At 43.2% G+C, this 16,551-nt stretch overlaps 1 protein-coding gene across 1 annotated transcript; it reads right to left on the bottom strand.

Annotated features, from left to right (window-relative positions):
* Positions 1 to 1,598: 1,598 nt before the first annotated feature.
* On the bottom strand, positions 1,599 to 14,157 carry sparc (secreted protein, acidic, cysteine-rich (osteonectin)). Its single transcript, XM_061079512.1, has 11 exons — positions 14,093 to 14,157; positions 7,916 to 7,981; positions 7,445 to 7,483; positions 7,199 to 7,243; positions 5,771 to 5,858; positions 4,489 to 4,610; positions 4,185 to 4,305; positions 3,424 to 3,557; positions 2,373 to 2,521; positions 2,115 to 2,263; positions 1,599 to 2,019 (listed from the first exon to the last, which is right to left on the bottom strand). Exons 2-11 carry the CDS (start codon positions 7,970 to 7,972, stop codon positions 1,991 to 1,993), a joined length of 933 nt encoding a protein of 310 aa, XP_060935495.1. The 5' UTR covers positions 7,973 to 7,981; positions 14,093 to 14,157; the 3' UTR covers positions 1,599 to 1,990.
* Positions 14,158 to 16,551: the final 2,394 nt, after the last annotated feature.

Below are 16,551 nucleotides of genomic sequence, written 5' to 3'. Positions count from 1 at the left end.
ACTACAGTCACACCCTGAACTCACAGAACTACAGTCACACCCTGAACTCACAGAACTACAGTCACACTCTGAACTCACAGAACAGTCACAGGCAGTAACTCAAACCCACCGGCTGCAGATACAGTTCAAACCATTCAATTATACATGTCAGTTTCATTGTTTTAACTGCTGAGTATCTTCAAAATTTTGGATTTTCTCAAACTTTTCCTTTTGGAACATCTTCATTAGACCTTTTCTGTGTTTGTTTGACAGAATTTTCCGTCTCTATGACTCAATTCAAACACATTATTTCACTTTGCAAAGGTTTATATTCTATAAGAAGCCTTCACTTTGCACTTTGCATTAAAATATGTGTAAAAAGTCTGTTTCCACATTGAACAACATGATCGTGGTTTATTTTCTCTACTTCACACCCATTTTAGACTCTTTTTATGAAATTGTAGGTTTGTAGTGGTAGTACACACAAGGCTGTATTTTATAAGTGTACATTATGTTCCCTGAAGAACCCACCAGGACCTGGACGACTTCATGTACACACAGCTGTTCTCACTCAGCTCCTCAGTACATCACGTTCTCAAGTCTGTTGTATAAACTGTACAATGCGTCCGTAACGATGGACGACAGGTCTCCACTTGAAATGAAGCCAAAGTCTCCCAGGGACGGGTGACGCCATCTTGTGCTGGTGACATCACAGACTGTGCAGGCTGTCAATCGTGATGTCTCACCCGGTTTTTATATCATCAAATAACCTACAATGACAGGAACCATCTTTGAGAAACATTTATTTGACGTTTGCTTTGATTTTTTGGGGATTTGTCTCAGGGTTTAAGACCTATACCTCAGCCAGCCACTAGGAGGCGATCCAGATGTTTTGGCTTCACTTTAAAATAGCTGTCATGTCGTCCATCTTTTTATTAAAATAAAGCAGTCACCTGACTGAGACATAATTTATTTTGCAGCATCTCAAAAGGAAGTTGTGCTGCCTATAGAAGAAAGCTTTTAAAAAATCAACTGTGTATTTATAAGAAAAATTCAAAGTGTTTAAAATGTACCTGAAATGCAGACAAACACAACAAGGAAGTGTTTTTATTCTGAGGTTTCAAAGTGACTCTTGAGGATGAAACTAGTCACAGAAATCTGTCACTTCATTGTCATATGCTCAAATCCTCCTCGTAAACAAACGGCCTTCGTATGAGTCGTGATCTGATCCCTGGTCACTTCATCTCAGGCACAGGAGAAAGAAACGCAGATATTGATGCATGCAGAGATTTCCAGATCGTTCTTTTCATAGTCTTTTATTCATGTAAGAGTTTTGGTCGTGCTCTCAGTAGAAACATGTTATTATTAGTGAGAAAAACACTCAACCTGCGAGATTTTCCCCTCAGTGACACGTCCAAAACAACATATCGTCTTTATTGCTTCAAAATATCAGTACACGCCTCGTGTCCTGGAGCGGGACACGGACTCTGTTTGGAGAATAACAACGAACAAGCAGTAGTCAAAGGTTCCAAAAACCAAAATACACAAAATAAGGAGTCCACCACCAACAGAGTGCAACAACTAAACCGTGGTTTTGTAGAAAGCAAGCAGAGGGAGCATTTATTTAGAAACTTTATTTTGGACTTTACAGTTTTCGTCTCCTCAATAAAAACGTTTCAAATTGTTCTCCGTTTAAAACCCTGAACAAATCATAGCGTCTAAAATAATATTGTCCACAACATACATTTACACCAGAGGTCTTTAGTTTACTTTACCGGGAGTTTTGTTCAATCAACAGGAGAATTCAAAGTTAGTACAGACTGTGCACGTTTCTCTTTTGTAATCTTTTTAGTGGTATAGGTAGGAAAAGTCATTATTCAAACAAAAACAAAATAAAAAATAATTTGCAATTAGCACCGTTACTGTGATTTTTTAACTTAGGGATCAGCACCTTGTCCCGTTAGTAGCGACTAGGAGTCAGACTGCTGCTGCTGCTCGGAGGAGGAGGAGCTTAGATGACCAGGTCCTTGTCCACATCCTCTGCAAAGACACACATTCACAACATCCGTCAGTCAAAGGGTGAGGGTCGAAGAGATTCATTATTAATCTACAATAAATTATGGTTTATCACTTACGCTCCTTGACTCCGAAGCAGGCGGCCCACTCCTCCAGGGCGATGTATTTGTCGCTGTCGGCGTCGCACTCCTCGAAGAAGCGGGTGGTGCAGTGCTCCATGGGGATGAGGGGGGCACGCAGGGGGGACAGCTCTGTGTGGGTCAGGAATCTGCAGTAGCGACGCACACAGACACACAAAGACACACGCACGTCACAATGCTGTCAGGAAACTGAAAACCACAAAGGCTGTGAACGTGTGAGGCGATGACTCCTCCTACCCGTCGACGGGATGCTGGTCCAGCTGACCGAACTGCCAGTGCACGGGGAAGATGTACATGTTGTAGTTCTTCTCGAAGTCGTGGGCGAGCAGGTCCAGGGAGTGTTCGCCGGCCTGCAGCCGCTTCTCGTTCTCGTAGATCTTCTTCACCTGAAACATTTTCAACAGATCATCGTCAGAAACACGCAGATACGTTCAATGAGCTCGTCAGATTTTCTGTTTTTTAGTTTTTGAGGTTTGAATATTTTTCTCTACTCCTCTCTGGTGCCGCTGAGTTTAATACGATGAGCAAGAGGCAAGAGGTCTTTCTTTTATGTCTCGTTATAGCCTGATGTTTTCCAGATGTTCTTCTTAATGATCCACAGAAGCTAAATCTGCTCTGGTGGCTGAGGAGTCGTCGTATAAACAGAAGTTAAGTGTATAAACATCAGAGTGAATGAGTTTAATCCTCAGTTTGGATTCGTTTTTATTCTTTACGAGCATCTTCAAGTTAAAAGAAAACCAGATCAAATAAAACATTGTGTTCCTGCAGCACCAGAGAACAACTTCAAACTGTAATATCTTTAACTATTTGTCACATTTAAACTTGAATTCTCTCACAAAGAAGAAAATTAAATTCATTTTTATTATAAATGCTGTGTAAACCTGTAAACCTGTTATGCAGCTTAAAAGAAGCAACTCTTGGTTTTTGAGGAATCACAATAAACTTCCCCTTCAGATTTGTGCTTTGTGATGACAGGAGACTATAATATCTTTATCTATTTTTTCTCTCACAAAGAAGAAAATTAATTCACTTTTATTATAAATGCTGTGGAAACTTTAGGAAACCTGTTGTGCAGTGTTTTCTTTTAACATCTTAAAAGAAGCAACTCTTGATTTTTGACGAATACCAATAAACTTTCTCTTCAGAGTTTGTGCTTTGTGATGAATGGAGAAATGTTGGAGGGGAATTTGTCATAATTCTGTTTCGTTTACAGACTTTTGATTTTAAGTTTTGGTTTCAGAATCTCCGGCGGACGCTTTAGCCTCTTTCATAAGAAGTAGTGTCTCACCCTGAGCTTCTGCTTCTCGGTCAGCAGGTTGTTGTCCTCATCGCGCTCGTACAGAGTCACCAGGACGTTCTTCAGCCAGTCCCTCATGCGCAGAGGGAACTCGCTCAGCTCCTGGTCCAGGCAGGTGTCGATGTCTGCACGGAGAAACACACACTTTAATACTGGATCATTCACACACACACACTGGTTATTAGAGTCAAACAGGAGTCGTGAGTAGCAGCAGCTTTTTTAAACTAACACATTATCTTTCTTTATATGACGTGTGGATGATAATTAAGTGCAAATACAGAACGAAAAGTGACTGAATGAAGCATCAAGTCAAAGTTATGTTGGGAAAATCCTCCATTAGGAAATATTCTTAAATAAAAACTGTTCAAAGTTTACGGTTTTGCTAGTGAGATTATTTACCTTAATTTAATTAACTTAACCTAATTTTTCTACTTTTCATCTCCATTGAATGATCTGATATCTGAAGCTTTATTTCTATTTATTAAGAAACAAACAGATCCACAGTCACAACTTGGGTCCTGTGAGATCTTATAGAACCTTGATCTCCACCTGAACCCTCGGGCCCCGACTCCTCTCCTCACACAGAGTCAGTTTGAACAGAGGAAGAAATGCAGCCTGCGTGTCAGGACGGATCCTGTGAGCCGCCCATCAATCACAGCAAAGCAAACAGACGCCACAGCGAGAGAGAAAACATTCAGAGAACACTCAGAGAACATTCAAAGAACATTGAGTCTCTCTGGGCTCAGACTCACGTTTGCAGGGTCCGATGTAGTCCAGGTGCAGCTTGTGGCCCTTCTTGGTTCCCTCCAGGGCGCACTTGGTGGCGAAGAAGTGGCAGGAGGTGTCGTAGGTCTTGTTGTCGGTGCCGCAAACCTGAAGAAGAAGAAGAAGAAGAAGTAGGGATCAAATTTATTGTTTAAGGTTCCAGTGGATATGTTTTGCCGGTTAGATGCTTTTAATGTGAAGCTGCAGCAACTAAATATGATGTCAGGTTTTCATAAGAGGAGATTTAACAAAAGGTCTAATTCTTAAAAGCTTGTTGTGGTTTTCACTCACGTGCTCGAACTCTCCCTCGGCCGCGGTGCAGGTGGTGGGGTCCTGGCACACACACAGGGGGGTGTTGTCCTCGTCCACCTCACACACTTTGCCCTTCTTGCAGTGGTGGTTCAGGCAGGGGTCTGCAGAGACAGAGGCGGAGTTACAGGCTGCTTCTGCTTTAAGATCCCCTTGACCTTTGACCTTTGAGCTTTGACCTCCCAAATCTAATCAGTTGATCTTTGAGTCCAATTAAGTGTTTTTTTTATCTAATATCCACTGACAGCTGCAGTTATTTTCAAAAATAATATCATATTTCTTCTTCTTTACTTTCTTCCCTCTGTCATCCATCCTTCCATTTTGCATTTTTGGCATTTCATCAATTCATCATTTCATCATTTCATCATTTCATCAATTCATCTTTTCATCATTTCATCATTTCATTCGCTCAGCTTTGCAGATTTTATTTCCAGATGTGCTGACATACAGGAGGATTTCTTTTAGTTTCTTCAGAAAACACTTTTAAAGTAACTTAAAAAGTTCAGTTTTTTAACTTTTACTTGAATTGCATTGGCTTCTAATAAATAATGTTTTTATTGTAACACGAGGATTATTCAGCAGAGTAAAGAAGTTGATGTCAGTCGGAACAAAACATCTCATCTGGCTCATTTCTTTCTGCCGCTGGAACAGTTTGTACATTTTGTCCAATTTGTACATTATGTACAAAATGTACAAACTGTTTCCTGTCGGTCGATCCTCTCGAAGCAGAACATGTAATTACAGACGTCTCCTCTCAGAATCAGCCACTCTGTTATTACGGCTCTTTGAATTTGTGAGTCTGAGGCTCGGTGAAAGTCGACAGAGCTTCACAAGCCGAACACCAGAGGAGCCGAGTCAGTGAAATCTAAGGTTGTCACAAAGTGTTCGAAGGGAAGTCGATGTGTGAAGCAACACACACGACACATTTCATCTCTGGAGTCAGTGAAACTTTAGTGTTCAGCGTTTGAGTTAATATATGATATTGTGTGTTTATATTTAAGTTTGAATCAGTTTTACTGTTATTTCTCTACACTGGAAAGAAAACGGACATTTGCACAATTACAGTTCTTTGCACAACTTTTCGTTCAGTTCATTCAAACACAGCATCGAATTCATTCTTTCATCCCCGAGCAACAAAGGCTCCAAACTCTAAATCTGACAATAATGAATCCAATTTAATTGAAGAGAGTTTTGTCCCATTTGGAGACAAAGTGATGGTTCCAACGAGGTGAATCCTGAAGTGATGAAAACTTTGTGAACTTACTGTCCAAAAGCTCTTCCTCAACGATCTCGATGGCCTCGTCGAACTCTCCCACATCGACCTGCACTGGGTTGGCTCCGACCTCGGGCTCCTGCAGACAACCAGGGGTCAGAGGTCAGACTGTGAGCACATCACACTCCAGGAGAGAGAACTCACATCTGCATTCTACACTTTCTGCAGATCTGAGTCTATTTCTGCTAAAACCGCCTAAACGTTCCCTCAGGCTTTTTTCCTGAAGAGAAAAAAACTAAATGTGAGCGTCACCGCTAGAGAAGGTTCCTCCCGAATCACAAGCAGCTGGATCCACATGTGGTGAAGCCATGAAAGACGTAATGGCTTCCTGGTGGTTTGAGTGAGCGGCTAAAATTAACAGCTGTGGGATCTCTGGTCCCACTGGACCTCTGCAGCAGGAAACGACAAAAACATTCACATGGAGACTGATTCCAAAAGTTTGTGTAGGACGAGAGACTCTGTGGCCCGAGAAAAAGTATATTTATGCTTTGTTATGTTTCTTCATATAAGGAAAAGATTTGTTGGAACGATTATAACGAAGGCCTCAGAGGTATCACAGGAATTTGGGAGGAATTTAGTGACCGAACTTTTATCTGGAGGCCAAGAAACGAGGCGGAGGAAAAATCTGAGAGGTCAACAAACAAATAAACATCAATTTTTTGCCTCCTGATAAATATGTAACTTTGGACACTAAGGTTCAATAAATCAAATGATCGTCTGCTTCCTGAGCCAGAAGAGCTGGCTCCAAACTAAACTCTTTTAGAATTCTATCAAAGTTTCCTGCTGAATATTGGAAATAAACTCTGGTTTTTAATAACTTCTGAGTCTTTTGATCTGATCTACAGCTCAGCTTCACTCCTCAACTTGCTGGAGCTGATTCAGTCAGTTCCACACTCCTCACAGGAGATCGTACCAGAGAGGGAACGAGTCGGGAGCAACAGCTTAACGTCCTCGAGCGTTTCCAGAAGCGTCTGTTTGCAGAGTCTAATTCTGAAATAACTTTGCCCAACTGGAAGTTTTCTGTTTGGTTTCAGCGGCGCTCGGCTGTGGGCGTTCACACGAGAGCTCGCCACCACCGTCCTCCCAAACCCCAGAGCTCCATCACAGATCCGATCATCTCTGAGCAGCTGCGTGGATCAGGAAACAGGACGAGCGGCCAAATCCAACTCAGATGAGACCAGAACTATGTGGGTCCAGTTCCCTGAGACAACCAGAGACAATCTGAAAACTACTGTGAGTAAATGTTGCCTTCTTTTTCATTCCCAAAGAAATTCTTCTAAAGTTGATAAATAACCATCTGATGCTTTATTTTCTCGCCTGGTTTGAATTAAGTCGATGAATTAAACGTCTGTGTAACTGCTGGAAATTATGTATTTTTCAGGGGTTTTAATGATGAGAGGATGAAGATGTTAGACTGACCTCGACAACTGTCTCATCAATCACTGGCACAGCATCTTCAATATCCTACACACACACACACAGACACACACACAGACAGGTTAAACAGGCACATGAACACACACTTGACACACTCACAGTTGACACTCGGGGGGACAAGTGGATTCAGAAAAACAAACGTGGTGAATTTAATTTGTTGTTCTTTGGTTTTTGCAGCTTTTTAAAGACTTTTCATGAAAAACACGAGTTCTCAACATCTGGACTCACCTCGTAAATGGGCTCCTCGGTCACTGGCACCTCCTCAGTCTAACACACACACACACAGACACACACAAGTTAAACTCACATCAAGGACATGAACACATAACACACTGTTCAGAGACACACACAAACACACACCGAAGCTCTAAATCTACACACACAACCACAGTCTGGACTCAAGGGAGCAATTGGTCTTAGGAAATTAAACATTTCATCCTCACAGACTCACAATCTGAACACACACACACACACACAGGAACCTCACATGGTTAGGAAAACACAATTGTCTTGCACGCACACACACAAAAGCACACATGGTAACTCACACCGCCTCACGTGAACTGATGATCACAGCGGAGAAAGGAGGAGAGTGTCTCAGGAAATCACACAAAGGGAGGAACAAGCTCATAAAGACACACACACACACACAACCACAACCACACACACACAGACAGACACACACACAGTATGACTCACAGGAGCAGCCATGGCGTGGCCGGCCAGGCACAGGAGGAAGACGATCCACATCCTCATCTTAAAAGTCTGTGGACACAAACACAAAATGTATTTTTTTATTATAATTATTATTTTCACAGGTTGATTTTCAGAAACATTAACATGTGACGTGTCTCAGCTCAACACATCCTTTAGAAAACAACATGGAGAATCAAATCTATAAATTATATTAACAATACAACTGTTTTCACGTACAGAAAGATATTCAAACTGATACGGAGCCAAAACACATTTTTGTTTATTGCTGAATTTTTCCTTTAGCGCCACCTTGAGGTCGACATGTTGTGGAGACATTCCTGCTTCTCTCAGGATGAATTACAGAAACTTTGCAAAGATTTACCAGATTTAACTTTGCTCCAGAACTTTGGTTTATGTTTGACGACCTGCACAGTTCACGACATTTCAGCCTCAGCAGTGTTTTGTTTTCCTATTCTGAGCTGATTAACCATCTTGGGGAAATTCCTGCGAGTTGTGACAAGTTCCTTATCGTCCTGTCTCCATCTGAACGTCTGAGCACTCGATCTGAAACTCTCTTCCTTCATCTCGTCTCATGTGAAGGACTAAATAAGGGCTCCTCTGTGTGGTGAAGGACGCTGCTTGGTCTTCCTCCCTCTCTTTAGTGTTCCTTATCTCCCTCTCCACCTCCGTGATGTCAACGGTTTCACTCAGACATCCAAAAACCATCTGGGCATCACAGATCCCACAGATCCCACAGATCCCACAGTGCACAGGTCTACAGGCGAGCTGAAGAGTCTGTGGAGGCTCCACCTGTTTCCTTCAGATCATAGTTTGCATCTGTTGTGACTGGATGTGAAGAAGAGCAGGAATTCAACCTGATACAAGCGTCTGTATCTCATGTTTGTGTTGAGGAATTCTCCTCTCAGGCCTGAGCCCGATCGCACGATGTCTTGAACGCTGCAGGAGATCAGCGGCGGGGGGGGATAGTCTCATTTAAAAACCAGAGCTGTGCATACTTTGAATTCCTGCCCCTGGGATTAGAGGCCGGCAGGTTCAAACCCACAATAAAGGAGCAGAATGAAACAAACCGATCTTGTCAAGCGACGTTAAACATTGAACATGTCTGTCAACGAGTGCTGCGGTTATCCAATCAGACGCCGAGGAGCTGGAGAAGAATTCCTCGTCTCTCGAAAGCTTCACCTCGAGGGAAACTGAGCTTGACATTTCACTCGGGTGGTTGCCGGGCGTCCGAGAGAAGAAGAAGAAGCCGGAAGGCGTGTCGAGACGAAGCGTCTGAACGACGTGTTTGGACACATCAGTGAAAAGGGTGAAGTCTGCAGGAGATGTTTGACAAACCCTCAAGCAACAATAACATTTCTGTCAATCTGCAAAATTGTGTTTATCAGTCGACTCTAAGAAGAATTTCTCGGAGCGGATTAACGGTGTTTGAACTTTGGCGTCGTTCTCTCTCAGGCGATGTCGAGTTCTCTCCTCAGAGCACGTTGGTACAAGATCTCACCTCAAAATAATAAACTTCAGAACTGACGTGAAGTCCTTCCTTCAAATATGCTGGTCTTATTATCTTTGATTGTATTTTTCATCAGTTATAGGTGTGTCTAACATTCGCAACAGATTCGACAAAACTTCTCAATCGCAAACAAGATCCGTTAGATTATTTTTTTTATGTGTTATTTTGTTTTATGATCTACATGCAGCAAATTGTGTGTGAATCCAGCAGATACTTTTATTTTGAAGGCTACAGGTTCTGGCGTTATATTTACTTTGAATATTTCTAGTATTAAATTATCTTACTGTGTTTACTTCCAAAGTTTCTGCTGCATATGTGATGCTAAGTTACTTTAAACAGTGTAAAAAGAACGACTCATATTTTTACATTTTAGAGATAAAGATTCAACTTCATCAAGAACATAAAACTATTAGTGGATGAGTTTTCTCAACCATCTCAATCCTTGTTTTCAGACATGAACTCCAGAAAAGTCCAGAAAACTTTGTCTTGAGTTTGTCTTTCACATATAAAGAAGCAGGAAATGTTCTTCTTCCAGATAACAGACTTGGATATTTGTTCTTACATTCAGCTCCATTGGGACATTTCTGGAATAAGTCGACACTTCAGATCAGCTAACGATGCATCGTATCTCAGATCTGCTCCTGATCTGCAGGAGTTGTTACCATAATAAAAACTAGATAGAAGAAGTGAAGATGTTCCTTTACTGCTTCTATGCAAGAAGTTTTAAATCTGGAGAAGAACTCAACAGACACAAGAATGTCTTTGCATTGTTGTGTTCTTCCTGTCGAGGGGAACCAAAGCTCCTTCAGTGCACGAAGCAGAATGAAGGCAGCGTCTCTACAATGGCGACCACTGTTTACGAAGGTCCGAGGAGTCATCAGAGGACTCGGACGTGGAAAAGTACAGACGTCTCCAAAATAATCCGGCGCACAAGGAAACGTCTCTTTACCTTCTGAGGGGGAGGTTCGTCTGACGGGAAACTTGGTAAAAAGAACCTCTGACACGTCTGAGAAGTGCGTCGGACTGAGGGTGAGAAACTCAACCCCGGCGTCCTCTCCAGGAAGCGCCGGGGTCGGTGTTTGATTTGGAGGGACGCGGTGTTCGGTCATAGAGACTCGGACTGACGTAACAGCTGGAGAAGGTGTTTAATTTGGAAAGCTGCTCTCAAAGTCAAACAGCAGTGGCTAAAAGGGAAACTTCAGGCTCATAAAGGAGCCTTTTTCCCCTCAGATGTGTTTAATTTGGGAGGTTATTAAGGTAAGCAAGTGTAAACTCGCTACGGGCGGAAAACAAGCTGGAGTGGAACGTTCTGCAGACAGACGCCGCCCTCACTTTCTGTCTCGCTCGGCTTCTGTGTCTTTTTCCAGCCGGGGGAACAGATTGAGAGGAATTCTTTCTGCTTCTCCTCGGTGACATAACAGGCGGGTTTTGGAATCCTGGAAAAACAACCTGCAGCCGTCTGTCTGCCAGCAAACAGGACGGACAAACAACACTGCACAGGAGGCAAATACCCCGAGAAGCTCCTGCACAGTGATTTCCTCTGTGAGCTCCGGGAGGAAGGAGACGGAAGTTTACGAAATTAAAACTGCAAAGATCAGTCGATGGATTTATAGATTTTTGATCATGACAACACCAAAATATGTGCTGGTTGCAGATTGAAGCATTTCTTTATCGTCCTTTGGTCCAACAAAACAAGACATTTGAAGATAACACAAACCCAGCTGTAGTATCCTCATCACTACCATCTGACATCAGACGCCATACGCCTTTTGTTTTCTTTATTAAGTTTTCATTAGTGTTTGTTTGTTTGTTTGTTTGTTTGTTTGTTTGATGGCAGTGTAACATGTGGACTTTAAGGTTCAGTTGAAGCCCTTAGTGTGAATAACAAGACACAGAGACAAAGGGTGCTTTTAAATATATGACGCAAAAACTAAAGAACTTATATCCACAAAATTTTGTGAGAGAACCTGTAAAATTTGAACTCCAAAATGTAAACGTGCACTTTTTAATTTGTTTTCAAGAGTTTTCAGACATGAACACATCCCTGTGCTGAAATCATTGGTTTTCCAAGTAATTACGTCAAATAACACCAGTTTTACCCCCCCACCCCCCTCTTTCAGTCACGGCCACCTCCTCCTTCTCCTCCACTGGCAACAAGACACCTGACAAATCCTGTTTTCCTCCAGAGAGGGGACCCCCGGCACAAAGAGTGGTTTTCAGAGACCACCAGTCACCGCTGCCACTCGGAGACAAAGAGCAGAAACAAGAGGAGCAGGGAGGAGGAGGAGGAGGATACTCAGGATCAACGGAACCTGAGTCACATGAAACGCTTCAAGTTCTAATCTGTGAGGTTTGAGGTTTGTGTTATAGTAAAAGTGTTTATACAAAATAAAAGCCTGAGGCCGGACAGCTGCTGCAGAAAATGAAGATTTATCTTTTCTGGCTTTGTTTGAACTTTGTGTTTATCTTTAGTTTTATTACACTGTCGTCAACACCAAAAGCTCTCGAATCTCTTGTCGTCTCTTCCTTCCTTTCTTCTTGCTTCCTGTCTCTCTCTCTCTCTCTCTCTCTCTCTCTCTCTCTCTCTCTCTCTCTCTCTCTCTGCAGACACTAATCTGCAGGTGTGTCTGTTCCACGTCGAACCCAAAGAACAACATGATCCTTCCTTCCTGTCGGTGGATTAAAACTTATTCTAGACTTTGCCAAGCTGGCCTGATATTTCCCAGCATCCTCAGCTCCTCCACCACAACCACCCTCCCCTCCTCCCCCTCCTCCTCCCTTATTATCCCTTCTCCTCCCTTTTGGTTCAGAGCTGCCACCTCAACAATCTGTGGCTCTTTGACTCGCTCACACTGGTTCCAACACAAACTGTTTCCAACAGGTGAGAAGAAAATCTCAGGAAAAGACTAATAAAGATTCCACAAGTTTTCAAGAATAAATCAGTTCATAAAGTTAAAGATGCCTCAAAATATGTTCTTTTATGATATATTCGATTTTAACTTAGCAAACAAAGATCAAGGAGCGAGTTAACATTTCTTATTTATGCATCTTCTCCTTCTCTCTTATTTAAAATTTATCAGAATCTGTGAAAAAGCAAATATTTCTCATTTCTAAAGGTCAGAAGAGTCAGAACAGTTTTCACTGCTGAGTCAAACTTTGTGGGGGTGTGATTCCTCCTCACATCTGGGTGGAGGATCGGTTCCTTTGCAGCAGATACACGTGAAAGCAGCCTTCTCATACACATACTACAAATTGAGCACTTTACGTCTAATTGCTGATTTTCTTTTTTGTTTAGAAAAGACCTAAACACGTTTAACTCCCACCTCCTCTCGTAGGAGATAACTACACGTGTCCTTTCCACAACTCTGGGCTTAAATCTTCTGTTTTATCAGCCTCCGATCTGCTGGTTTGACTCTTTCCTGCAGATGTTGAACTATTAGAGCGTTAGCGAGGGACCGACTCGAACTCGAACCCGTGACCGACTGATCACGTGATGCTTTACGACGAGACCTAAACCCATTAGAGACGTCGGGACGGAACCATAACAACACAGAAACTCTGCAAGACTTTCAGCCTGTTTCACAGAGGGGATTTGAACAGCTGGTAACTGATCGCCATGGCAACCCGCATTCCGTTACATGGGAGTAATCAGAGAGTGGGAGTCTGGGGAGAGGATGGAGGGAGGGAGAGAGGGAGAGAGGGAGAGAGGGAGAGAGGGAGAGAGAGATATTTGTGGTGGAGAAACGCTCTCATTACTCTCTCAGGCTTTGTTGGAATCCACCTCTTTCCTCTCCTCTTTCTTTCTTCTGTTACTTTTCTTCTCACTGAATCTTCTCGTAACAAAGAGTCATCGAACTAAACTGTTTCATTATTCCATAAAACACATAATCCAGCATAGAGAAAAGCAGTTTAAATGTATAATAACTGTTTGTGTCGACGCCTCCCTCCTCCTCTGCCAACCCTTAATAACCAGCCCCCCCCCACCCCACCCCTCCCCTCCTCCATCTCCCCCTGTTGCCGATGTGGCACACAATACCTCCACAGAGAATGAGTCCTCCCAGCCGGAGCCTGTTTACCTGCAGGCGGTGGGTTTTTCCTCGCAGCTGTTTGTGCAGTAATAACAGATCGTTCAGATCCGAGGCCTCAGGAGCCGAGTTTCAGACCCAGGGCTCGATGGGGGGGGGGGGTGTTGGTTTAAATGGGAAAGTTTAGAGACGGAGGTAAACACCGTGGGGAAATGGAGAAAACTGCAAATAAGTCAGCTGTCTTTTGAAAATCTGCTGCAGGTGAAGCAAATAAAGTTTGAGGCCGAAACTTGTCGATTCAATTTTGAGGAGAAAAGATTTGGTTCAGAAAAACTTTGAGCAGAAATATTTAGTTTGATTTTGTGCAGCTGACAAAGAAATTTAAGTTAAGGGAAGAATTCTGCATCTTAAAGTTTCCCCTCGAACATGAAGCAGAATAATCACAAAACCAGATTCTGCTGTTGCCACCTCCTCATTGTTCCTCTCACATCCTTCTGCAAAACTGAACCTCACAGTCAAACTAAGGAAAAGATTAAATCTCTTCCTGCAGATCTTTTATTTCTCCACAGTCCCATGAGGAAGGATAAACCAGAGTCAGGAGATTCGGATCAGAGTGAGACCTCTTACCTTGTCTTTGCTGAGCTGGGTCACCAGGAGAGAAGTCGGCTGAATGCTGGACGATCTGATTCCCTCACCACTTCACACAGAAGACGTTTCCAGTGGGACGCCTCCCTCCCTCCCCCCTCCTGTCTGCCAAACCTCCCATTACACTCCCCCCCCCCTCTCTCTTCCTGTAGGCAGGGCCTCATGTTAACTCTCTGCTCCCACTGACTCACCGTCTGGAAGCTGCAGGATTCCCAGTGTGATCGTGGAGCTGAAGATCAGAAAGTCTCAGCATCTGCTTTTTAAAGCCTTGACGAACGACCAAGAAGGAAAAAGAACTGAAGCACAAGATGTTCACACTGCACCGGGTGTTAGTGTGTGAAGGAGAGTGAGGAAACCTTCTGGTTCTGTCACGTTGGCCGGACTTTCTAATTCATTTTTTATGTTGCACGTGCCTTTTATCATGAAATCATCTTTTTGGTTCAGACAGAATATTGCAGCCCGAGTATCAGGCCAGATTACAAAAGTTCCTCACATTCTCCTGCTGCTTCTTCAGATGTGAAACACAAACTCCAGAAACCTTCACGGTCGTGTCTCATCATCTTTTGTTTTATGAAAACTGAAGTTAATAAAAGGTAAAGGAAGGATCGTGAAAAGCATAAATAACAAGTTGTGAATTAGCTGCGTGTAAACTCGAGGTTTCATTTGTTTCTATTTTAAGGAACGTGTGTCTGATGTTCAGCGTTTTGACCCCAAGTTAGAGGTCAAAGGTCAGAGGTCACAGGGCCACAGGGATCCAGTGTCATGTCTCAAACTCCTGATCTCAACCCTCTGAATCTGCAGTGGACTGAGTGTGTTACACCAGCTGTTCTGTAGTTCTGTCTGAATAAACCTTGAATAGCTTGAGGGTGAGGGTTCATCCTCTGGGGACGCTGCAGCTCTGAAGCTTCGGCTCCTGTGAGTCTGAAACGTTCACTTCTCTTGAGTCTGTGGAACATCTACTTCATCAGATCCTGGACTCGCTCCTCAGAACACCTGCCGACAGACAGAAGCAGCCGATCCACGACCCAGCGTCTCCTCGGAGCCGGTGAGGGAGGAGAGGAGCGACTAGTTCTGTCTGTTCCCACCGTGCTGATGTGAACAACAGCTGGATGAGAGGAGGGAGGGAGGGAGGGAGGGGGGGGGGGCGATGCAACGTGGCGTTTTTCCATTCTGCCTGGAAGCCACAGTCCAGCCGATGAAGGACCGAAAGAGAGGAGGAGGAGGAGGAGGAGGAAGAGGAGGAAAGGGGGGAGGGGAAAGGAGGGAGGAAGAGGTGTCGTTAAACCGTGAGACTCTCTCTCTCCTCTCCCCTCCTACATTATTTATCTTCACCTTCACCCAGCCTCCCTCTTTTCTTCTGTCTCTCATTCATTTCTCCCTTTTTTCCTCACCCCTCCACTCCTCTTTCTCACCCACCCTCTCCTTCTCTCTCTTTCTCACCCACACCCTCTCTCTCTCTCTCTCTCTCTCTCTCTCTGTAAACGTGCGTGGCAGGGTTTGTTGTAACTCGTCCAACACAGATGATGAGGTGAAGAGCTGCAATTAGGATTTTTTCAACTCAGTGATTCCACAGCCTCATAGACAGCTCAGGTTTAATGTCGTTAAATATCATGAAAGCCACAAACACTGAGAAAAATATAAAATATAGAGTTTTGAGATTGGGTTGATTGAAACAGGAATATTTTTCAGTATCTACACTAAAACATGCATCTTTATTAAATTCAAGTATTTATTATCCCCCCAAAAAACACTAACAATCTGATAAATTTATGTCTGATTGTCAAATGTACAGTGGAACTGGAAATGTATGATTCAACATTAACTGGCCACAGCTGTAATCACATAAACATCTGCTTTTCATTTATTGAGTCATTTGTATGTGATCCAATTAAAACATATTTAATGATAGAGCATAAGTTCAATTTTTATCCGATTCAGTGGAAATGTTTAATAAAACTGAGCTGAACAAATCTCTCACACACACACACACACACATACACACACACACACACACACACACACACACACACACACACACACACACACACACACACCTGAGATTTGGATACAACAGTGTTAATTTCCCTTCAGGCGACTCCAGTGAACTTCGGCCTCTCGGTGTTTCTCTCACCCTGTAAATGGACTCGGAACATTTCAAACCCAATAACAAACATCAAAGATTTTTATTGAACCACTTTTTCCTCTTTAAAGTCACCGAGCTCTTAAAAATGATCACCGCTGTACAGGGAGACTGTTCTCTTCTCTACTCTTCATCCTCCTCCTCTTCATCCTCCCCCTCCTCCTCTTCGTCCTCCAGCAGAAGCCGAGGGTACGAATCTGCGCCAGGCATCAATTACTGCTCTTTTTCATGTGAACAATCCTGAAGGTGTAAATGAGATGTTTGCTGCACAGAGCCTCTCGTGAGTCGTCCATACAAAACA

Source organism: Limanda limanda, chromosome 10 (genome assembly GCF_963576545.1).
Source record: "Limanda limanda chromosome 10, fLimLim1.1, whole genome shotgun sequence".
Classification (NCBI taxonomy): domain Eukaryota; kingdom Metazoa; phylum Chordata; class Actinopteri; order Pleuronectiformes; family Pleuronectidae; genus Limanda; species Limanda limanda.
Note: the sequence above shows the minus strand (reverse complement) of the source record. Positions and strands in the feature narration are given on the sequence as shown.

Coding starts and splice junctions, on each gene's coding strand:
- sparc (XM_061079512.1), bottom strand. CDS start 7,972: ATGAGGATGTGGATCGTCTTCCTCCTGTGCCTGGCCGGCCACGCCATG. Junction 4,306..4,488: donor CCGAGGGAGAGTTCGAGCAC/GTGAGTGAAAAC, acceptor CTTCTTCTTCAG/GTTTGCGGCACCGACAACAA. Junction 2,522..3,423: donor CCGAGAAGCAGAAGCTCAGG/GTGAGACACTAC, acceptor AAAATGTTTCAG/GTGAAGAAGATCTACGAGAA.